Source organism: Cyprinodon tularosa, unplaced genomic scaffold (assembly GCF_016077235.1).
Source record: "Cyprinodon tularosa strain WSP-4 unplaced genomic scaffold, ASM1607723v1 ctg2, whole genome shotgun sequence".
NCBI lineage: Eukaryota > Metazoa > Chordata > Actinopteri > Cyprinodontiformes > Cyprinodontidae > Cyprinodon > Cyprinodon tularosa.
In genome coordinates, this window is record NW_024038733.1 from 2654911 (window position 1) to 2679155 (window position 24245).

The 24245-nt window shown below is 40.8% G+C and overlaps 2 protein-coding genes across 3 annotated transcripts; both read left to right on the forward strand.

Moving 5' to 3' along the window:
* The first annotated feature begins 1312 nt into the window (after positions 1 to 1312).
* znf628 (zinc finger protein 628) lies at positions 1313 to 14849 on the forward strand. Its single transcript, XM_038284307.1, has 8 exons — positions 1313 to 2335; positions 3070 to 3142; positions 3220 to 4146; positions 5106 to 5276; positions 5398 to 5731; positions 5826 to 5980; positions 9736 to 9978; positions 12320 to 14849. Exons 1-8 carry the CDS (start codon positions 1944 to 1946, stop codon positions 14222 to 14224), a joined length of 4200 nt encoding a protein of 1399 aa, XP_038140235.1. The 5' UTR covers positions 1313 to 1943; the 3' UTR covers positions 14225 to 14849.
* Positions 14850 to 17075: 2226 nt separating this feature from the next.
* Positions 17076 to 19847, forward strand: nat14 (N-acetyltransferase 14 (GCN5-related, putative)). 2 transcript variants are annotated; one of them, XM_038284399.1, is made up of 4 exons: positions 17076 to 17264; positions 17725 to 17851; positions 17936 to 18241; positions 18770 to 19847. In XM_038284399.1, exons 2-4 carry the CDS (start codon positions 17771 to 17773, stop codon positions 19211 to 19213), a joined length of 831 nt encoding a protein of 276 aa, XP_038140327.1. In that variant the 5' UTR covers positions 17076 to 17264; positions 17725 to 17770; the 3' UTR covers positions 19214 to 19847. The 2 variants fall into 2 exon arrangements, with proteins under 2 accessions (XP_038140327.1, XP_038140326.1); XM_038284398.1 differs by having other exon boundaries at positions 17078 to 17264; positions 17693 to 17851.
* Positions 19848 to 24245: the final 4398 nt, after the last annotated feature.

A 24245-nucleotide genomic window follows, 5' to 3' on the forward strand; every position in this document is an offset into this window, starting at 1 on the left:
AAAGATAACTCATCATAGAGCAGAAAATATTTCAAAGCAAAGCAAAATTTCAGGGAAATGAAACATCAGTATCAAGCAATGGCATCGCTACTCATTGGAAAATAGGAAATTAGTATCCCAGACAAGGAAAACAGAGCAAGAAGTCAGAGATGAAAACAGGAAGCTGATAAACATAACAGCCAATCAGAAGACAACATTTTCATGTTGAGAATTTTCTATTTTTCAGTCACCAATATTGTTATCGCGATTTTCAAATCTTTCACCAAAGCAAATCTCACACTAAACACAGTTCCAATCCTTAGTTTGATTTGATTTTGTCAAAAAATGTTAAGAAATGAATGAGTCATTTTTTTTTAAATTGCCAGTGCCACACTTAGTTTTTATATCTACACCTCATCCCCCCACCCTCCTTTTGAAAGGTTGATGCAGAGAGTAATTTTGGACCGTTTTTCCTCGATATTCTTTCTAGAGCATCCAAAATTCTGGGATCTGCTCTCTTCTTTTCATCTCATCATGATAAATGATGCAAAGGAACCAGGCTTGTTGGTGGAAGAAAGACAATTCATATTGTCATATGGTGACTGTGCAGAATACTCACTAAAATAACATTAATATAGCATAAAACACTAAAATATGTGATGGTAGGCCAGAATACAATTATTTCTGGATTCCCCAGCCCCTCAACTCACTTGTGGCATAACATTTTGGGATTATAAACTAAGCAATTCCCAAACAGGCAACCACTCTGTGCTGCAGGTCTGACATTAAGCATTGAATTTTTTTTATTAGCTTTTTTGCATCCTTCTCATTCACCACTGACAATAAAATTACTTTCTGCATTAATACCAAGGATACACAGTATAACATGGATTAGAAGCTGGACTTTTATTGGCTTCCTAAACCTGCTAAATACTTTATTAAAATTTGATTATTTTTGTTTTGTTTTTTTCAAGATTTGCTATATATGGAAAATTTAATATTTTGCGTTTTAGCATTATTTTTTGCTTAAACTTTGTTAATGATAAGATTGAACTGGACTCCCACTCTACGGATGGATACGTGAGACCAGACTGCGACGCACGAACTACGTTTCCCATAATTCTCCGCGGTGAAGTAACAGTAAATAAAATTTTAATATAGTGTAGAAATGTGTATGAATATAATGAGTGGATTGATATCTGGAACCTGTCTTCTGGGAAATATTCTTTTTTTTTTTTCATGATGCTGCTAATATTATTTTTGTTTTAGAGCTCCTGGCCAATGGTAATCACCCGTCTTTTCACCAAAGTAGCCAATCAGCATAGCCCTTGTTGGAAAGCTGAGTCGGGTGGAGGATTGTGTTAGTTTGCGCTGTGTTTATTGTTAAGGTTGTGTGGATTAGCACTGGGATGCCCGATTTATATATATAACAGTCACACTTTAGCTTTAGGACGAGTTAAAGGGGTGCGGTATGTACCGGTTTAGTACGTATTGTTCTATTCACTAAGCAGTTTAACGTCGTTATTTTTTTTTTCTTCACGGGGAGCCAGATTAGCTTATAAAGCAGGCCACTCATTGCTGTTGTTGATACTGGTAAATGTTTTGTGTACGTGTGTTTTTGACCAGCAGCTGTGTAGGTTGTGCTAGTTCCATTTTATAATCGGTTAAAATCGATTTGTGTGTGCGTAGCTGGAATGTAAGAATCTGTAGAGCGGGAACCGACACGGAGCCGACGGCCCGGAGGAGGGAGGAAGATCAGGAAGGAGGACAGGCTGGGAGCTGAACAATTCAAACATCTGAAAACGACAGGCTCCAGAGTATCCGGTTTCCATGACAGCTGCAGTTTCTCGTTTCTAACACACGACTCTAGGAAATGTGATCATAAAGTCATGAATCCGCTCCCGACTTGATCTCCACTTGTGTCCGAGTTCCCCCCCATCATCTGTCACTGGTTCGATCCGCTTATGGCCAACTCTGTAGCGTTGGTGGTCCAAGCAGAACTCCTGCCGCCCCAGTCCGCTCCTCCCCTCTCCTCATTCCCATCCCTGCTGGGACCAGGAGAGGATGGGGAGGAGGACAGGGATGGAGGGCAGCTGGTGGATGGAAACAAGGGGGTAGTGGAAGGTGGAGAGGAGGTGGTTCTGGATGTTGTTGCTTCGTCTGGATCAGATCTACCTTCCGCTCAGCAGCCCGAGCAGTCAGAACATCCTTTCCAGTGTCTGGACTGTGGGAAGAGCTTCAGGTGGTCATCCAGGTTAACCCACCACCAACGCAGCCACAACAATGAGAGACCATACCGCTGCAACCTCTGCCCCAAGGCCTTTAAAGGCTCCTCTGCTCTTCTCTACCACCAGCGGTACGGCTCCTCAAAGTTTTGCTGGCGTTTAAAATATTTCTGTTTACCAAACCAACTTGACGAAGAATAGTTCTGAAAGGATCTAAAAAGTGTGGATTGCATCTGTGCTTTGTAAAATGACCTTTTTACTGTAATCGCAGTCTTTTTGGAATATTATTCTACCAGCTCCATGCATCTAGAGCCGGAAATTTCTTCTTTTTGAAATAGTTTAAGTTTTGTCAGAATAGCTAGAGAGCACTTGTTATCACATATTAGTTACAATCCATGCTTTAATCTAAAGCATTTTATTGCAGGTCTAGTTTTTAGTCATACCAAAGTATGCAGGAGATTTGACCCCAGGTGTAAGACTCTTTCAGCATCTTTATTAGCTCCATTCATCTTCCCTTAATAAATGTTTTCCCACAGCATGATGCTGCAACTACCATGATTCACCCCCCTGGACACTGTGTTCAGTAGTCACATTTAGCCCTATAGACCAAAAAGTAACGTTTTGCTCTGATCTAAATGGAGCTTTTTCCCCTTATCCAAGCAGAGCACTCTTCTGCAACATGTTGACTTTTAAAAAGTTGCACTGGTTTTAATGTAGGGGTATGATTAAGTTGATACCTATGCATAGCAGATTTTTTTAAAACTTATCTTCTATTTATTAGTAAATTAGAAGAGACTGTAATGTGTTTGATTCACATTCATGCTTATCTATGCTGTAGTTCTAAACAGTTTGACTTGTTTTGAAGGTCTCACTCAGGAGAGAAGCCTTATAAATGTGAGGACTGTGGCAAAGCCTTCAAACGCTCCTCTCTTCTCCAGGTAGGAACATTTTCACTAAAAAGGATTTTTAGATGCAAGAATAATTGCAAAGTTTCACAGCGTCTTTCTGCTCACAGGTCCATCGGAGTATTCACACCGGAGTTCGGGCCTTCTTATGTCCTTACTGCCCGCTAACTTTCAAATGGAGCTCTCACTACCAGTATCATCTGCGGCAGCACACTGGGGAATGCCCATACCCGTGTGACATCTGTCCCAAAGCGTTCAAGAACTCAAGCAGCCTGCGGCGACACAAGAACGTCCATCTCGGCCTAAAGCCTTACACGTGTTCAGTGTGTAGCAAGTGCTTTACTCAGTCCACGAACCTGCGGCAGCACATGAGAATACACACAGGAGAGAGGCCGTATGTCTGCGGCGACTGCGGTCGACGCTTCACGCATTCGTCGAACCTGGCTTTGCACAAGAACTCTCATAATAACGCAGGAGTCAAAGAGGGCAAGAGGGGAGAGGGCCGAGAGAAGGGGAATGAGGTAGTGGAGGTGGTGGTTGGGGCGGAAGAAGTGACATCAACCATGTTGACAGACATGGTGGGTTTCGTGAGCCAGGAGGGAACTGACGGAGTCGGAATGGAAGAAGTGTTCCTGACAACTACCTCCTCTGGTCAGAATCCGAGCCTTCTCCCGCAGCTCACCCTGGCGCCTTCTGGGGAGGACGTGTGCACATCCAGGGCCATTGGGACAGAGGTTCATCTGAGCACCGACAGCGGGGCCAGTGTGCTGTTGTACAGCTGCGGCAGCTGCAGCCACACGTTTGGCACTCGAACGGACCTGGAGCAGCACCAGGCCATCCACATGGTTACTAGTGAACAGGACTCAGCCGGCGAGGCGGGGCATGGGGCTGGGATGGTGGTCGGAGATGGACTTGTGGGAGCTGGACACCTGCTGGCTGACTTTGAAGAGGTAGTGGAGACCACCACTGTGGCTGAAAGTGGACATACGACCGAGGTGCTCCTTGGTTTGGCAGAAAGGGTCGATGGCAGTAACGCTGTAAGTGGGGGAAAAACAAACTCTTCCACTTTGCAACACACATGTCATGTGCACAACAGTTTTTTTCCAGTTACAAGTGCAAGACTGAAACGTATATCATTAGGATTTTATATTATAGAAACAAAGTGCATACTTTGGTTTAGAAAAATGATACAAGACTTTAACTTTATAGAGCAATTCATAAAAATATGGATTGCAGTGTTATATGGAAGAAAAACATCTCATTGGAATCTGCCTTTTTTTTAACACCGAATTTTAAACACTGAATTTTTTTAGACATTGAATTCCTTACATGCAATTTTTATCTGGAAAAAATTCACCTGCAAAAAATTCAGCTGCAAAAATTCCGCTGAGCGCAGATGTTTTGTCACTTGACCAAATGAGCTAATTTCATTTGCTAGAAGCTCCTCGACTCTATCGAGTGTAGATTGCTTTGGCTTGAGTTCACCAGAAGGTCAACACTTTTGCGGCTGAATTTTTGCTGCTGAATTTTTTTCTGGTGAATTTTTACCAGATAAAAATTGCGTGTAAGGAATTCAATGTCTAAAAAAAGTCAGTTTTTAAAATTTGGTGTTAAAAAAATTCAGTGTTTAAAATTCGGTGTTAAAAAAAAAAGGCAGATTTCAATGAGGCTGTTTTTCTTCTATAGTGTTAGTTGTGAAAGATTAGTTTTACTTTATACATTGCATTTTATAGCTTGTGATCATGTCCCTATTTATGGACTTTAGAAGGACATTGCTTTACTTATAGGTATTGCAGTAAAGGGTGTGGATGAAGATGCATGCCAGCACTTTAGATTTTTAGTCATAAAATACTTCCAACTACTATTCCAACTATTTTACATAAGTTGATTTCAGACTCTATGCTGTTAGTTTACTGGATATTGATCTACAGACTTAAGTCGTTCAGTTCAGGTTGATATGTGTTTCTTTGTATGATTTCCTTTGGTATGTCTGCAGAATGTGAGCACAACCCAGGCCCAGTTTGACCTGCTGCAGAGCTTCACAGAGGTGACTCAGAGCTCAGAGGCTGTGCAGCCAGAGGCCAGAACCACATGGGCAGGGTTGTCATGTGGCTACTGCAGTAAGACCTTCAAGACCAGTGCAGGCCTCAATAGACATGTGTCACTGGTGAGAAGGACAGTTATAGCTGTCATTGTTGAACAGTTGGTCAGAAGCCAAGACCAACATTTATCTGTCTTTAAATAAACTTTATCTGCTTGTTTTTTTTTTTCTGCTGTTATTCCTCCAGATGCACCCTCTTCCATCGCAGTCACGCTCCCAGTTCAGCTGCTCCGCCTGTGACCGCTCTTTCCCTCTGCTCTCATCACTCCTCACCCACCAGCACTCCCACACCCCAGAGCAACGCCTCCTGGCCGAAGCGGAGGCAGAGATAGTGTGTCCTCCATCCCTTTCCCTGTCTCTGCCTCTACCCTCCTCCCCCAGCCAGGCTGACAAGCAACATGAGGACCAGAGGGAGATCCATGTCAACATCATCACAGTCGAAGAGGAGACGGAGGAGCACCAGCCCAAACCCGCTAAAGCCCCTAAAAAGGCAGGATCTGGCAAGAGTCTTCCTGCTGGAGGTAGATTTCGTTTCTGTAGAAGCTATTGACAGTTGTTGTGTTAGAAAACACCCCTGCACTAATAATCTCTTTACTCCCTCAAAAACCTTTGTAGAGAGGCCCTACCGCTGTTCGGATTGTGGAAAGGCCTTTAAAGGTTCCTCAGGACTGAAGTACCACATGCGGGATCACACCGGAGAAAGGCCGTATCGCTGCACTGAGTGTGGAAAGAGCTTCAAGAGATCCTCTCTGCTCTCAATCCATCAACGAGTAAGTCTCTTTGTTCGGTCCCCTCAACTTTGCCTAAAAATGACAAAAATAAAGCAAGTTATAGTATTTTCTCTGTTTTTCCTGCTTAATTTTCATAGAACCACAACAATAGAATGGCAGTATGATTTTTATAATATAATGCATTTGTAGGCTCATTTTATAACACACAAGGTCAAAAACAAAGGCATAAACCAACTTGGTGTCAGAAATTAAGAACTGAAAGTGCTCTTTGAATATGAGACCTAAATATATATATTTTTTTTAACAGTGTCCTCTCTGGCAATGTGGCAATAAGAATAATTGTCTTGATGCCAAAAAGAGCCCAACAGATTTTACTTTCACAAGTGTAGCAGTATGGCAATTGCCATATAGCTCCACTTGTTTCATGCATATAAATTGCTTTATTATAATTATGCAGGGAGTTTTACAGTTTATATGGACACTGCAATGTAAATAGAGCAGAAAAACAGAAGAACAAAAGGAAAAAAGAAAGAGAAAAGCTGAAAGAAAGAAGAGAAAGGATGAATATGAGACATAAATAAATAAGAGACCAAAAGGAGAGTTAACAAATTTACAAGGCTGTCGTAGGGAGAAGTCCAGTTTAAAATTAAGGGTCATGAGGTGAGATCAAACATAGCCAGCGAGTCAATGTTTAGCAGGAATTATATTTCGAAATCAGAATGTTTTGGGGGGGTTGTCTTTAGGCTGTAAGTTAAATCTTATTTTTGAAATAAGCTTGTTTAAGTCTTGTCGGCATAAGGTTATAAATACCATTACGTTTTGTGGTGGTGCTTTAGATATTGCCTCAAATCTGTGTTGTTGTTTATTTTTTGTTTTGCTTTGCTGGCTCTGGAGCTCTGACCAAATTTAACACTGCAGATGCTGCTTGCAACAGCTGTAACATCCTTCATGAAGTGGCTACACACCTGACTGTTCCCCTCTGCCAGTGAAATATATATATATATATATATATATATATATATATATATATATATATATATATATATATATATATATATATATATATATATATATAAAATGTATTTTGCCAATTAGATTTCAATTCTGCAGAGTAGCATTTAGAAATTAAAACAAGTGCATGCATACAGCTTGAAGTGATAACACACTTGCTAATGGGAGATGTTTTGTATCTGATTAATTTTTAAAAGACTCATTCACAAAAACACATCAAGAAATATAAGTTTGTCATATTTACAAGCATCTCAGAAGTTCCCTCCTCCACTGAACACATTGAACTAAACTAGATTTAAGTAGCAGTGATGCAGCTTTTAAAACATCCAAACAGGATTACAACTAAATACGTAAGTTGGAACCTTTTAAATATGAGTTTAATGAAAACATTAACTTCTGAATTTATGTGCCCCAGTACAGCGTGCATGTCATTACCGGTAATCTTTAACTGGAGAGTAGAGACTCTTAAAAATTGTCTTTAGCTGACAGTCATCCACCTTGAGCAGCAACGTAGACTATATCTAGAATTCCTCAAGTAGAAAAGTTTTATTTTCACCTGGTTTAGTTTCGTCAAAAATCTTCTTTAAGGAACCTTTTGCTATCCCATTATTAACCGATTAAACGAGAAAATAATCGACAGCTTGATCGATTTGCAAAATAATTGTTACTTGCAGCCCTAGACACAATATAATAATCTATTTTCCTTTAAAAAAAAACAAAAAAGCGAATATTTACATCAAAATAGCCCATATAAAACTTGTCTGCTCTCCTTAATGCATCATTATAGCATGTTTCCACGAGGATGTATGTTGTCACGGGGTATTAGTTTTAGTTTTACAATTTCCCAGCTTACCATCAATTAAACTGAATACATTGTTTTTATAAACAACATGTTTATTAAAACAATTTCATGAGATATATCGCGATATATTTGCGCGCATCTAGGTGATCGTAAAGCCATATGTTCGGAAAAGAAGCATGAGGTGGAGAAAAAAGCTACAGAATTGGAAAATACGAATTTTAAAAACAGTGGCTGGAAAACGAGGAGGACATGGCTGCAACCTGTCGACGGTAAAGATGACAAAGGTTTTTACCATGTTTTATTTATTTTTATATATATACACTATATTGCCAAAAGTATTTGCTCACCTGCCTTGACTCACATATGAGCTTAAGTGACATCCCGTTCCTAATCCATAGGGTTCAATATGACGTCGGTCCACCCTTTGCAGCTAGAACAGCTTCAACTCTTCTGGGAAGGCTGTCCACAAGGTTTAGGAGTGTGTTTATGGGAATTTTTGACCATTCTTCCAGAAGCGCATTTGTGAGGTCGCACACTGATGTTGGACGAGAAGGCCTGGCTCTCAGTCTCCGCTCTAATTCATCCCAAAGGTGTTCTATCGGGTTGAGGTCAGGACTCTGTGCAGGCCAGTCAAGTTCATCCACACCAGACTCTGTCATCCATGTCTTTATGGACCTTGCTTTGTGCACTGGTGCACAGTCATGTTGGAAGAGGAAGGGGCCAGCTCCAAACTGTTCCCACAAAGTTGGGAGCATGGAATTGTCCAAAATGTCTTGGGATGCTGAAGCATTCAGAGTTCCTTTCACTGGAACTAAGGGGCCAAGCCCAGCTCCTGAAAAACAACCCCACACCATAATCCCCCCTCCACCAAACTTTACACTTGGCACAATGCAGTCAGACAAGTACCGTTCTCCTGGCAACCGCCAAACCCAGACCCGTCCATCAGATTGCCAGATGGAGAAGCGCGATTCGTCACTCCAGAGAACGCGTCTCCACTGCTCTAGAGTCCAGTGGCGGCGTGCTTTACACCACCGCATCCGACGCTTTGCATTGCACTTGGTGATGTATGGCTTGGATGCAGCTACTCGACCATGGAAACCCATTCCATGAAGCTCTCTGCGCACTGTTCTTGAGCTAATCTGAAGGCCACATGAAGTTTGGAGGTCTGTAGTGATTGACTCGCAGAAAGTTGGCAACCTCTTCGCACTATGCGCATCCGCTGACCCCGCTCCGTCAGTTTACGTGGCCTACCACTTCGTGGCTGAGTTGCTGTCGTTCCCAAACACTTCCATTTTCTTATAATACAGCTGACAGTTGACTGTGGAATATTTAGGAGCGAGGAAATTTCACGACTGGATTTGTTGCACAGGTGGCATCCTATCACAGTTCCACGCTGGAATTCACTGAGCTCCTGAGAGCGACCCATTCTTTCACAAATGTTTGTAAAAACAGTCTGCATGCCTAGGTGCTTGAATTTATACACCTGTGGCCATGGAAGTGATTGGAACACCTGATTCCAATAATTTGGATGGGTGAGCAAATACTTTTGGCAATATAGTGTATATATATATATATATATATATATATATATATATATATATATATATATATATATATATATATATATATATATATATATATATATATTAGTCGTGGGTACTTGTAGATGGCATTAAAATTGTTTCTAATAGCATTAAAAGAGCATTAGTTATTACATTTTAAATTATTATATTTTAATATTAAATCCTGTACTATATACATACAAACTGTCCTTTTTTTATTATCCTCTAAACATAACAAAACAGATGAAAAATGAAGACTCTCATTCACACTAGAATGTTAGGAAAAACACAGTTTGTTTCCCATCAGACACAAATGCACATTAAACCCAACTATTAGTAAATGTCACAAAATATAATGAACTGTACTGTTCTTATATCAAAAACATATCTCCTGTTATTCCATTTGAACCCTTTTTCAGGTGCACACAGGGGTAAGGGCGTTCCAGTGTCCTCACTGCCCCCTCACCTTCAAATGGAGCTCCCACTACCAGTACCACCTGCGGCAGCACACTGGGGAAAGACCGTATGTATGTAAAGAGTGTGGCAAGTCCTTCAAGAACACCAGCTGCCTGCGGAGGCACAGTCAGATGCACTCTGGGCTCCGGCCTCATACGTGCTCCATCTGCTCCAAGTCTTTCTCCCAGACGTCAAATCTCAAACAGGTCAGTTCACCCAGTATGGAGTTATAAACAGGGATATGCAAAGGTTTTCATGCACCTTGAACCTTTTCACATTTGATCTTTGTTACAACCGTAATCCCCAGTTTATTGTTATGTGATACACCAACGTACATTTTCACAGACACTGTGCCCAGTTATTAGGGAAGAAAGAATTTTGGCCATAAAGCTCTTTGTTTTGTTCTTTATTTAGTTTTTTGCTTGTTTCTAAACTGCAAGCTGTTCTTGTTTTGTTTACAATCATTAGATGCCTTCTATTCTCCAGGCAACAGATGTAAATGAGGAGATGTAACTGAAACTGGATAGAAAAAGGGGGAAAAAAGTCTGCTCCCCTCTTAAAGCTGCCGATATATTGGAATGTGAACACAAAAATATCAAATGTTTTGTTGCCTGTAATTAGGTGTCTCAAATATCATGTGGGAGAGAAAAAAATAAAAAATAAATTAGCTGGCAACACAATTATGAAGCCACCAGGAACAAACGCAACTCTGAGTCCTGTTATTCCATAGCTTCAGCCATGCTGTAGTTCTCAGAACTACCAGGTGTTCAATGATCAAGGTGGCCTTAGTTAGGCAAGCTGAAACCTCACTACACTGAACAAGATGCATACCTTTAAATGAAATAAATTACTAGAGGACAGGTTTTCCAAATGTTTCATTATTTGTTTAAATGTTGGTCAGGAAAAGAGCGAAGAGATGAACTTTGATTCACGCTCCAGCAAAGTGGAGGTTGGGTAGAAAGACTTGCTAGATGGGCTTAAAATCCACTCCTGAACTCACTCTTTGGTTATAGAAGACACAAGGAAAAATAAATCTTTCAAGAACTTGGTTTTCAAGTGATTCATGCATTACATGCATCAAGAAAATAGGAGTACTATGACTCGATGAATGGGGATGCCAGCAGCTCTCTCTGGTTTCTACAAAGGCTTTAAAATTATATTATGGCTCCCTGTTGGGATATGATATTTTATGTATTTATTTCATACTTTTTGTTTACTCTATTTGTTTGTAAGCAAAGTGCTTTTGCGTATATTTGCCATAAGATCAAGCGACTGTAGCTACAATATTGTGCATGCAGTGAGTAAATGAGGAAGCAATGGAGCCACGCTTGTTGGCAATACGCAGCAGAGGGTGTAAGAGAAAGAAGGAAAAGTCCTGGATCCAGTTTGAGAGAGCGCATCCTGAGGGTTGAGTTGAGCTGAAAAAAATGTTATGAACGTTGATGTTCACTGAAATGGAAGTATAAGCAGTGAAAGCATTCGGATTTCATTGCCGACTTGATGGCTGCGGGAGAAGTTACTGCCAGCAGGTGGTGACGTAAAACTGTTTATATCCGCTGATCCTGTCTGGGGCAAAAAATTATTTTTGGGCTCAAAAAGGACTAAGTAAACATTACCAGGAATAAAGGTTAGTGCGTGTATTCTTGTATTTAATTTATTTCTTTTTTTAGAGTCAGTACAGGTTTAGGCACCTTTAAAGATGAAATTGATGAAATGTCACCTTTCCTCATCAACGATGTTGACAACCAGTGGGCTGTCTTTGAATGGCAGATTTATGGTAAAAGATCAGCTCACCTACTACTTAAAAGAAAAATTGAGAATTGAGCGACAACTCAATGAGATGCTGTTAGTGAAGAGAATAACAGATGTATCAGAGACTTTTTTTGTATTTAAAAACTGCAAATTTTGCTCATTTTAAGTAGCTTTTTTTCTAATTACAAAAATGAACAAGAAAGAGTTACAAGTTTTTCTGTTTCTTTTATTACATAAATATATATGTATAGTGATTTTCCTAAGAAATTCAAAACCTCATTTTAATTTACCCAAATAATCAGGTCTTTGGTTTTATTCATATTTAAGATTTACTTGGAGCACTTTTGTTGTTTAATACTCCAAGGAGTCTTTAAAAAATTACAGCCATCCTACCATTTAGTTAAAAACGTAGCACCGTGAGTTTGAACATGGTTTAATAATCTGGGTTATGTCTCTAGCAGCTTTTCACATTTAGAAACTCACATCTTTCATTTCTGCAAAGCAGTTTAACCTCACATAGACTGCATGGATAAGCATTAGTTTGGCAAGTATAGTCACATATGCTCAATGGTTGCTTTGTTTTCAGAGAGAAAAACAGCTCTAATCCTAGAAGGTATCAGCAATATAACTGCTGTTCCAATACTAAAATAACTCTGGTTATAAAGAGATAAAATGTGAAAAAGTTCAGTGTTTTGAACTTTGAGGAACTGCAGATTCTCAGTTATCGAAGCCAAATGTTCTCACTCATCCTAATTACTTTTATGTTCTTCCTTTTTATTATTCCTCTTGGAGCAGCATGAAAGAACGCATTCTGGCGAGAGACCGTTCCAGTGCACACACTGCAGTAAAAGCTTTACACACTCCTCCAACCTGCAGCTCCATCTCCGAACGCACTCCACACGCAAGGACTACAAATGCCCGTTCTGCTCCAAAGCGTTTGTCATGCACTCTTATTTGCAGAGACACATTCGAACCCACGGTAACAGCGTTTCCCTCCCTTGCCCCGGAGGCAGAGGTAAGGACGGCGTGGCTGTGAAGGCCAGCGTGGGCGGAGTCACAACCACCACCACCCTGCTCAATCCCATCACCCTGGAAACCACAGGAAACAACGGCAGCCTGATCGTGTCCCAGCCAGCACTTAACATCCCCCCTAACACCTCCCAGAACTACTTCATGATTCAGACGACGAACGGCCTGCAACTCATCCCTCTGTCGCCTCCTGCTCCTGCTCCTCCCCCTCCTCCTCCTCCACCTCCTCCATCTCAGTCACAAAACTTTCTCCTCCTTCAGTGTCCCGCCACTAATGGCAGCCAGTCCAGGCTGATTCTCCTCCCCACAGCAAACAACCCTCCACCACCTCCAGATCCGCAGTCCTTTCATATCCTTCAAACCGTACAAGCATTCCAGCCCGTCCTTGGCCAAACACAGACTCGGATCCCCCAGTTTCAAACCATATCCCAGCAACAGCAGCACGCCAATATCATTATTACAAACACTACTCCCTCTCAGGTTGCCAATGAGAACCACAGCATCTCGGCCCTGCTGACCAAGCCCATTTTAGGGAAGAGCACACGGACGGCGCGGGGCCGGCGTGGCCGCAAGCCATCGGCTGCTCTGAAGAAAACCACAGCAGCTCCCATAAATCTGAGGGTAGGCGCTGCTGCTCAAGTGGCAAACTCTAACACTGCAGGCGACACTCGTATTACTGCTGATAACACTAATGCAGGCTCGGAGCTGTCCAGCTCTGCTGCCAAAACGCTTGCATCCTCCCCCGCTGTAGCCCTCAAAGCAGCCTCCTCAGAACCACTGCCAAACAGCTCGAACGCAACCGTTTCACTTTCTGCTACCCCTGAAGACATTCCTCCTTCATCTATGAATCAGAACGGTAAAGAGGAAGCTATGGCGGGGAAAGAGTTTCTGCTGTGCTTTGAAAACACAGAGCAACCGAAGGATGGGCTGAATGTAAAGGAGGGTGGGGAGCCGTACGTGTTACAGTTTGAAGGAAGTCCATCAGGGGGGGCGGGAGATCAAGGGATCGATGTAGAGAGGAAGTCTATTGTGTTGCAGTTTAATACAGGCCGACAAGATGAAGGTGAAAAGGGGGGAAATAAGGAGGGGGTTATGACACTTCTGCATGAATGGGGAGAGGGAAAGCACGGTGGGAGTCAGGCAGTTGGGGAGGGGAGTCAGGGGGAGTCGTATGTCCTTCATTTTCACACCGAAGCTCAGGAAAGTTCTCCACCAGGCGCCGCCTTCAACCAAGGACAACACAACGGTCTTGAGCTTTCCTGCGCAGCAACCCAAGCCTTCGTCCCCATCGACGGACAGGAGGTGGTGTTCGACCAGATGGAGCCAGAGGCCGAGCAGAGCGTGCAGATGATAGCGCTGATCGATGGCGAAGAGGAAATGATGGGAGAAGGCGGGGCAGCCTGCAATGCCGCGGCTGAGGACGAGGAAGGGATGAAGAGCATATTCCAGCTGGAAAACGGAGACGAGATCGTTATAATCGAGGTCAGCACCAGCCAGCTGAGAGGTGAGGAGGGGGAGATCTCCCCTAGCAGCCACGTGAAAGGGGAAGGCGTAACGGCCAACATGAAGGAAAAGTCCGCAAAAGAAAACACCTCAGAAGGACAAACACCCGAAGACTCAATAAAAAACTGCACTATATCAAACTCTGGGGAGCTAAAGTTCTCTGAGTGATGATGAGGTCAGTGAGAAGGTGAATGAGCCACTATGTGGGCTGTTTGGTAGCACTTTAGTCATTGGAGGTCTGGAAGTGAGAACGGACATGCAGTTCAAGAATTGTTGTGTGTAATGCCATGGTGCCGCTTTCTAGAAATGTTATACATTTAAATAGGCTAAATCATGGACTTTCTGTTATTCCTAAATGCTTTAGTTAAATTATACTGTCACCGGCAGTTTGTTTAAGTAGGATTTTTGTTAAGTGATGTACATGGGACACTTTCCTCGCAGTGTTAATAGCAAATAGTAACTAATTAATAATAAATTTGTTAATATATTTTGTTTGACTTATTGAACAACAAAAGGAGGACATTATGTTCATGTACAAGTTGACATGAAAAGTGGAGGAGTGGCATGAAAATGTCACTTTATTACTCAAGTTTTTAGATTTTATATTATGATAACTCTGAATTCCCAGTGGCTTTCGAATGCAACGTTGTTTTCCATCTTAAGTAAGGTCTGAAAATGCATGTTTTACATGATTTCAATTGCTATTCAAATTTGTTCTGACTGCAGTTAATAACTGGTAAATCAGCATCACAAGATTTTCCTACAATAAAATTATGTCTTTAGTCATCCCTCATTTCTTCATTTTTTTTTTTTTCATTTTTTTAGGATTTTATTGTGAATGTCAGAAACTAAAGTGCTAAATAGTACAACTAAAGTGAACGAGACAGTTTGAAAAAAAATAGCAGCAGGAAAAAAAACACGTCTTAAATACTTTTTTTTTTAACTAACAAAGATGATGATGATGATTTCTTTAGAAAGGTGAATTTTAAATCATTCTAGATCTGACACATAAAATTTCCAGCTCTTTATTTTTGAAAACTTTGAAATTGACATTTGTTTTGCTATTCCTACATATATTTTATTCATACTGGTCCTCTCTTCAGTATGATTACAAGCACACAGTTAAACTAGCTTAATAAGAGAGGTTACATTTCGTGATATTTAAATGTATCTAATAATTACTTCAAGTGACACTTCAGAAATCAAAACATATTTGTTTTTCTTAAAGAATAAAAAAGAATGATGCAAAATAGGCAGGTTTATGTCCACCCATAGCCAAACCAAACCCCTAAACTCTAACCATAAGCACTAGCCCTCTGTTTGTGTGTCCCATTCAGGGTTGGCCACATTAAGTGCTGTCCCAAACCAACAAGTGGGTAGGGCGAGTGGACCATTCAGCCCTTAAACGGAGAGCAGGGCCGTAACCATGATTTTTGAAATACTAAGGTCAAATATTGCGATAAATCTTACTTGACAAAAAAAACATCCTTATATGGTTTTAAAATATATTTTGGAAATGTGAATATAGAGAATTAAATCACAAGCCCATCAAGGAGGTGTATATGAAAATTTTTATGTTGCTGTTTATACACCCCACCTTCAATCAAAGCAGGAGTGTGACTTAAGTGGGAGTGACCATTGATAGTTAAGGTGTAGAGCTCAGGCAGCGGTTTGGGATTGGGTCCTGCAGTGGATCAACATGAAGACATGGTTCCTGAAATCATCACTGCTTGTGGAAAGTGTAGAATGGACCTCAAGTAATTTTAATTTGATCTTACTCCAAACCAGAGTTACTCTCCTCCCAGACTCTGAAACCTTGATTTTTAGATGTAAAGTTAACTTTTATCAGAAATGCCTGAGCAAAATCCAGTCCTTCTGAGCTCTTTCGTTTCTCTGAAAGTGTTTCAGGAATGGGATGTATACCATGGTACAAGCACCATGGGAACTGTTTTCGGTCCTTGATTTATCTTTTTTTCTTTTATTCAAGCTACAATTCACACTTTCTGTTTTTGTGAATCCCCATCAAGACCACTGTTCAAGAGTCCTCCCAAAGTTTTTATTCCTGCTGTTTCTGTCTTTTCTTTTTGCTGCCAAACTTTTTTCCATCTACTCAACTTTTTGTTGGGATGTTTGAATTAAGCACTTTGTAAACAGAATGCTTTAGCAGTGACCTTCTCTGGCTTACCCTCTTTTAGATACGAGTCAGTTTCTGTCTGTTTGATACATTTCTATTCAGCAGGCTAAAATGTTAGCAATAATATTTATGTTTAGTCCAGGGAACTAGGAGTTTTCGTGAGGTTATACACATTAAAATGAACAGAAATAAATGTATATAAAATTTCAAAATTAATTCGTTTTCTGTCAGAAAGTGTAGTAGCTTTCTTTCAGCCTTCACACTGGATGTGTGCAGCAGCAGACAGAGGAGGGGCAGAGTCTACAAAACTGACCTCCAAACGTAGGAAAGGAATAAGGTAAAGTTTCTGTCCTGAAAACGTTCATAATGAACCAGCATAACATCTGTACAGGAGAGGATTAGTGCCACTGAAAAAATAAAAGTTAACTGATTTTTAATATTTCAGTTTAATATGGGAAAAAAAAGTCAGAATTCTGATTTTTGTTCTCGGATTCTGAGAAAAAAGCCAGAATTCTGCAATTAAAGTCAGAATTCTGAGGAAAAAATAATTCTGAGATTAAAGTCAGAATTCTGATTTTTTCTTATACTGAAATAAATTTTAAAAATAGGTAATTTTATTTTTGCAGTGGCCCTAGTCCTCTTCTGTACATTTGCATTATACGAATTACTTTTTTATATTACTTTTTTATATTATGTTAAGTTTTAGTCCTGAAGATTAAATCAAAGGCTTTAAATTATCTTAACATTAAATGTGATTGTAATACATTATTTCCAGTCTGCTTTATCTAATATTTATAGCCAAGTGTAACGGGTACCGTTTTCAACGGTCTCCCGTATTCCCAGAAGCATCTGCGCACTGCGTACCCTAACGTACGCAAATGGCGTAAATAAACATAGATATGACTTGAACAGAATCGTAAAAACACTAAAGGGCTGTATTCAGAAAAGCGCTCTTTGCGTAAGCAGAGGCAGTTTGGTCATTCATCGAGCACTACACGGACTGTTTATTAAAAGAGGCACATTCGGTGTTTATTGACGGAATCTGGGTAGAATTGGAGGCGCATCGTGCAGAAGGTAAGCAGAGCTTTGGGGACAGAGTTACAGACGAGCTTTACGTTAGCGGCAGCGTTACGGAATAACCATATATGGGTTTGAACCAGCTCATTTAGCCCCCTTGATAGCCGAGGGAAGCTAAAAGCTGCACTAATTCATGATGAAAACACATTAATGGTACCAAATAGATGTAGATAATCCTGCATAATCCCCTTCTCTTCTTTGTTTGAGGATATATAAATTGTGATGCTGTAAATGTTTTCCATACTGTGCAATAACTCAGACTAAAATACTTATTTGAAACTCAATAATTTAAAGTAGAAATGGATAATTGTGTTAACTAGTTAAAATAAAAACAAAACTAAAACTGCAGGTAATAAATGCAAATCACAGTATCATTTTAGTCTTTCCATGTGCATGCTCTTTTTTCATGTCTAAATGTCTTACAGGCTGTCTGCACGTTGTGCATCACACTGCACAGGTAGAAACGGTGGTGCCATCTGCCTGCTGTCAAAACACAAAGAAAGATGGTGAGACTGGAGCTGGACCAGGTGGTGATGAGGAGAATGAAGGAGGATGACATTGAAACGATCAAAGCCCTCGTCAAGGTTAGTTCATTTGCTTTTGTTTATTTATTTTTTTGTATGTTTTCTGTATATATATTTTTTTAACCTAAATCTGTTTCTCTCTAGGAAGGCTGCGAGGGCACAGAGAACCGTCTCATCCTACACATCCTCACACGTCCTCTCTGCCTTTTCATCCTGGCCGTTTTCTCCTCGATCCTGCGGTGTCTCGTCCACTCGTTTATCCTAGCACTTGCTATCCCTGTGTTCCTACTTATCGTTTTTCTAAAGATCACTATGCCACGGTCAACGGGGGTCCTGGGCAGCAGCCGGCCCTACTGGGACTACGTGGGCAGCAGCTACAGAGGCCAACAGGATGAGACACTACAGAATCCTTACTGCAGGATCAGCGGAAAAACACAAGGCACAAAAAAGGTGCTTGTTGCTGTAAAAATATAATTTTACCTGTGTGTGTGTGTGTGTGTGTGTGTGTGTGTGTGTGTGTGTGTGTGTGTGTGTGTGTGTGTGTGTGTGTGTGTGTGTGTGTGTATATATATATATATATATATATATATATATATATATATATATATATATATATATATATAGTTGAATAAGCTCCTCTTGGAAGTGCTTAAAAAACAAGCAGACCAAAGGACTTTTATGGTATGAATACAAAGGAAAGCTATTATCAGATTGAAACAATTTCAGATATTCTCTTCTTTATTTGGCTCATGGATTGTGAGGAAATATGTAGACAAAGCTATATTTTGGGGCTGTTAAACATTTGTAATGGGCAGTTATTAAATTGAGCTAATCTGTCGACATAGAGGAGATTGTTTGTGCTGTAAAAACTACAGATGGCTGTAAAATACATTCACTTAGCAGAGAAACCCGGCTTCAGTTGTTTTGTTAGTTTTTATTAGGATATCATAGGCATCTAACAACTTGTTTTTTGTCCAGCAAAGGCGAAGAATTGGATCTAAAGACAAAGACAAGGAGATCTCATCAGAGAAGATCCCCGCAGAGAGAGAGCAAGCAGCAGGTCAGGTGTGGGTCGCAGACTGCGAGGGGGAGATAGTGGGCTGCATCTTCCGTGAAAGCGAGATGCGGCCGGGCGTCAGGAGGATCTGTAGGCTTGTGACGGGCTGCTGGTATCGCAGAGAGGGCTTGGCTCGACTGTTGGTCCAGAGTCTTGAGCTGAAGGAGAGGGAGGCTGGCGTACATAGGGTGTATGCACACGTCCCCTACCCATCTAAAGTGGGGGAAGCCTTCTTTAGAAAAGTTGGGTATCGGCAACTGGGGGAGGCAGCTGATGAGGAAGAAGACGAAGAGATGAAGAAAGAGACTCCAGAGAGAGGTTTCATGGGGTACCCTCTCACTAAGGTGTTCTACAAAGATTTGTGATGTTGGTAAAGATTCTCAGTCATCCAGGTCATAGTCATTCCAAAAAAAGTTAAAAGTAATTCCACCAGACTTTGTTTCCAAGTTTGAAGACATTTCGCCTCGAATCCAGGAAGCTTTTTCAATACAAAATGTCAGGAATAGCACCGAGTGAGAGGATTTATAGAGTAACTCAACAAAGCCTTGTTTGAGCCTTGTTGAAAACATGCAAATTGGAATGGACGAACGGGTCAACCCCAATGAAATGGGGGTTGTTTGGCTTGTTTTGTTAGCCTGTAATGCACCATAATCATCTAAGTCTCTGAAAGGGGGGTTGTTAAAGTGGGCTTGTTGGCCTGGCTGAATAGGCGAGGTCCTCCGCTCTCCTGTACAGGTGCTGGGGCTGCGATGATAGCGGGAAGGGATTAACTCACGATGTATGTGCTGCCGGATGCTCTGATCTGATCTACCTGCTCACGCTGCACTCTAAAATCCACATCTGTCTCAGCCCCAGAGATAGATGGGACTACTGGGACTCGTCTATCCGGAAGCCAAAGCAGTACAAGAGGAATATGAAGCTTACTAGGGTGAAACGCGCTGCCTTGGCAGTTTTGCAATTTTGTGCTGAAAGCCCTAAAAAGAAAAGGCGGCGACGTATTTGGACAAAGACATGGTTGAGCAAATATGGCTACTACGGTCTGTCAATTTTACAGAAAGAACTTTAAAGCCCTGCTTCTGAGTTTTCATCTGAGAGGAAGAAGAAGAGTCCTTGTTTGCGCATGCCCACTGAGCGATTTGCCGACAACTTTTTTCTTTCTTAACATAGATGGCTTCCTTCATGCCCCTCTCCAACAAAGCCTTGTTTTCAAAACAAAAACAAGGCTTTTTTGAGCTACTGTATGAATCCTCGAACTCAACGCTATTCCTGACTTTTTGTATTAAAAAAGCTTCCTGGATGAGAAGCGTAACATCTTCAAACTCGGAAACAAAGTCCAGTGGATTGTTTTTACATTTTTTTTGGAAAGACTTGTGATTGATGACTGAATGAAGGCAATTAATGTCAAGTTTACTTGTTAACGCTAAGGATATTCATTTACTGTCTAAGTTATTTGATTTTTTAATGATGCAACTGTTTCTCTTTATTTATTCATCTACCACAGACCTTATTAAGTTTAAGACGTTATGTACTGCTACACGTTTGATCAAATAAATTATTCCTATTTCTTAAACTTGTATCCTTGTGTCTGTATAGAGTGTAACGATGAAACATAAAGCATTTGTGTGACTTGAAACTGTAAAGATGTGTAGGTGTTTGTACAGATACTGTAGAGGAAGTATGTGTGGTTTATGTGAATGTGCAGAATTCATCTTTTATCTTGGCGCTTCTCGTCTGATACTGCTCACCTTCACGTACACAAATTGTGACTATGCAATAACAGCAGATGCTCCCTTTTCATTTATAGGTCTTAATATAGGTCTGGTTATAGGTCTGGTTTTGAATTATCCTTCTTAATCTTGTTAATGGTATTCAATGTGGTGGCAGCATCATGCTGTAGAGATGCTGTTCTTAAGCTAACGGAGACAAGCTAATCTGAGTAGGTAAGAGGATGAGGGAGCTAAATCAAACCAATCCTGGAAGGATGCAACAGACTTGAGATTGAGGAGCATATAAATGAGTTTGAGCCAATTTGCAGAAAAGAAAATGATTTTAATATCTGTACATACAAACCTATTAGAAACACACCCAAAAGTTAAACATTCAGGGGGGTTTAATATAAATGCAAGTGCATACTTTTCTATCATCAATTTGTAAAAAAAATTTACCTTTACCTCACAATCGTGGATTGCAATATGCTGGTTTATGAGACACACACACACACACAAAAATATTTCAATTCATTAGAGCTAATTGTAACGTAAGGAAAACAGTTAAAAGTTCAAGAGTTATGAATACTTTTGCAAAGCAATTAGAATCTGACCTTATTTTAATTGCGAATGGATTTTTGCTGAAGCCCTTGATTTTTCAAAGATGTATTAAAGCTTACAAAAATATACATAAGATCTCCTATTAAAGAATAAGTGTGGTTTGAAAGTGCCTGTCAGTTTTGTGAGAGTGAAAATGCAAACCCACCCCACCCCCCGCCTGAGGCTAACCTTAATATGGTTAGCAGCCCTCATGCTTTTCTCATTGCGAATCTACCTTCCTGCTAACCGCACACAATGTCAATGCAGCATCAGTGCACCACCATTTAACACCACAGGATGTTTGTACAATGCAGACATGTATAAGAAGGTGGAATGTAACACCTGGTGTGGAGACAAAAATAGGTTTGAAGTGAAATGCAAACTCATGCATGCTCCATCATGCCTAAAAGGTCCCTAATTATGCTTAATTTACTTTATAAACATAAACAAGTAAGTCATATGTGTCCTGAAGCCTGTGTATTATGTTCACTAATGAAAAAAAAACCTTTCACCTCTATAATTACCTCTGCACTTCTTAGCAAATGTGTGCTGAAAATGCTCTGCCTGAAAAGCATACCTTTGTCATTAGGGAAATGTAATTAGGGGAAAAAAGGTTTCCAAAGTGTTCTGTAGCAGCCCATTGGTCAGCTCCGACCATCATCTTCTCTATTATTCCGTGCTCCTAGGCTTTCTTTAGAAACTTTAGGATCTTTAGGAACTCTGACTGGTGGTGGGTTGATGGGCGTGGTATTTGGGAGGATAGGGGCTCCTTATAACTGTTGTTATCTCAGAATTAACCTTTTAATGAGCATTTTAATGTCAAGCAGCTTAAGTGTTTCTTACAGCTCCCATTTGCCATCATGACCTGCTGCAAAAGGGATTTATGGATGACACCAGCTTCTGGCAACGCTTCTAAAGAATCCTAATTCTCCCTGCATGCGTAAAGGCATTCAGTCCCTTGGTGTTCTTTGGCTTGTAAGCTTAAACCAAATTTTTGCACACCAGAGATTCTCAATAAGGTTCAAGTCAACCGAATTGAACCCTACGTCATGACGTCATGACCGCTGTGCTTTTGTCTAGAATTGGTCTTTGAACCCAGCCTTCGTAGATCATTGTCCTGTTTGGGGATCCAGTGACTCCAGAGGTTGTTCTGTGACATTTTCTCCAGATTGGGTTTATTTCCAAATGTTCTCTGTGCGAGAAAAAAAAAGACACACCATGCTTCACTATACAGCAATTATGTTGTTATTCTCTGTCCTGTTCCTCTGCTTGCAGGCATACAGCTGAGAAGATCAACTTTTATTTCAGAACCCCGTGGAACCACATCCCAAAACCTGGATGGCTTATTTTGATAGCTGTAAATTCAAGCTGAATTATTCAGCTTCTGGGTAGTGGTCCCATTCTGGTATTTTAAGGCGTATATCTCTTCATGTTGTACCTTACTATGAAAACTCAAACACTACTGACCCCTGCCAGCAGGTATTGCTGCATAAGTTCTATAGTTAGCTGAGACTGTTTGACAAAGTCTTTAGTTACTGATTACTTCCTCTTTCTGCTACCACAGTTTAACCACAGTTCCTCCAACTTAAAACTTGAACGCTACACCTTTAAATCTCTCTTAAATCCCTTTTTTTGCAAGGAAATCATGTATTTACTGAACTGTCTTGACATTACGACATCCAATTAAACATTACCACTACATTTAAGGTCTTTTTAACTGATCCATGAAGCCATTGGTTCTGGGCTGAATAATTCTGAGGTGCAGCAATTATAGAAGATGGGATTTGGTGTTGATTAAGATTAAATTAAATTGTTCTTGAACAATTTATGTATTGCAAACCCCTGAGCATTTTTTACATTTTTTTTTTACCAATTTGTATTCGAGGGTTGACTAATTTTAGTTGCAATTATAACCCATTTATTTGTTATATATCTGCTGTTTTTAGCTTTTTGATACTTCTTGTTGTTTCCTCATTTATTTTCAAACTGCAGACACCTGTAAGCTGTGCCTCTACCCGCCTGATCTGTAGCTATTATTGTTGTCAGGAAACAGATGTGAGTTCACACACTGGAAAGAAAGTCTGTTTGTAACTGTGGTCAAATGCGTCTGCACGGTATGGCTGTGTGTGTGCGTGTGTAGGTGTGTGTGTGGTTGTGTGTGCATGCAGGGTGTGGGCGGGTGGGTTTCGGAAACTATGACTTGGCATTTCTTACACTCGCTTTCTCCTCTTCTCAATTCAGGTTAATGCATATGTCTAGCCATCCTGGAGCACTCCTGAAAAAAAAAGTGCATGAGTGGGGTTGGAGGTGCACGCGAGCGTTCACGTGTGACAGAGAGATGACCTTGGTCCATTGCGGTGGACCTCAGAGCTGGGTGGGAAGTGGGTTTACATCCAGTCTGGCATTAAATGAGCTCCTTGAAGTTGAAAAGGTACCAATGCACACAAGTTTAATGTGCGGAAACATTAGGAAACATGCATCGTCAGAGTAATGCAATAAGATGTGAGGTCGCTGAGAGCAGGCAGACGCACATGCATGAATCATTCTAAATTTGGGGGCACCACACAATCGCTGGATAAATTGGATAAATTTGTTCCAGATGATGTATAACATATAGACAGTGTTAATGACATGCCCGCACAGATGAGCTCCAAAAACAGCCACCCTGGGAAACGGTGAATTCCCCAAACCACAGAGTGCACAAGAGGGTGAGGGGAGTCATGGGAAAGCGGGATGCCAGCATGCTGTGCCAACGAGTGAATGAAGGGCTAAGGATCTAAAACAGACTGAGCATAAGAAACACAAGAGCAATAATAGACAGTGTAGTACTGGGCTGGTGAAAACATTTGAAGGTTCAAAGGCAATTTGCAGCTGGTCAGCTGGACGAATGGCCGGTGCAGCAGACACGCAGGATGAGGAGGGCTGATTACAACCCTGCTACTCGGCCTGACACAGTTTGGGAAAACCCAGATCAGTCTGGGGAGACTTGTGTGTGTGTGTGTGTGTCAGGGGTTGCAAGCTAGGTGGAAAATTTTAATGGCAGGAGGGCTAAGTTACAGATCAAGGTGAGGATTTTTCTTTTTTTTTTCCC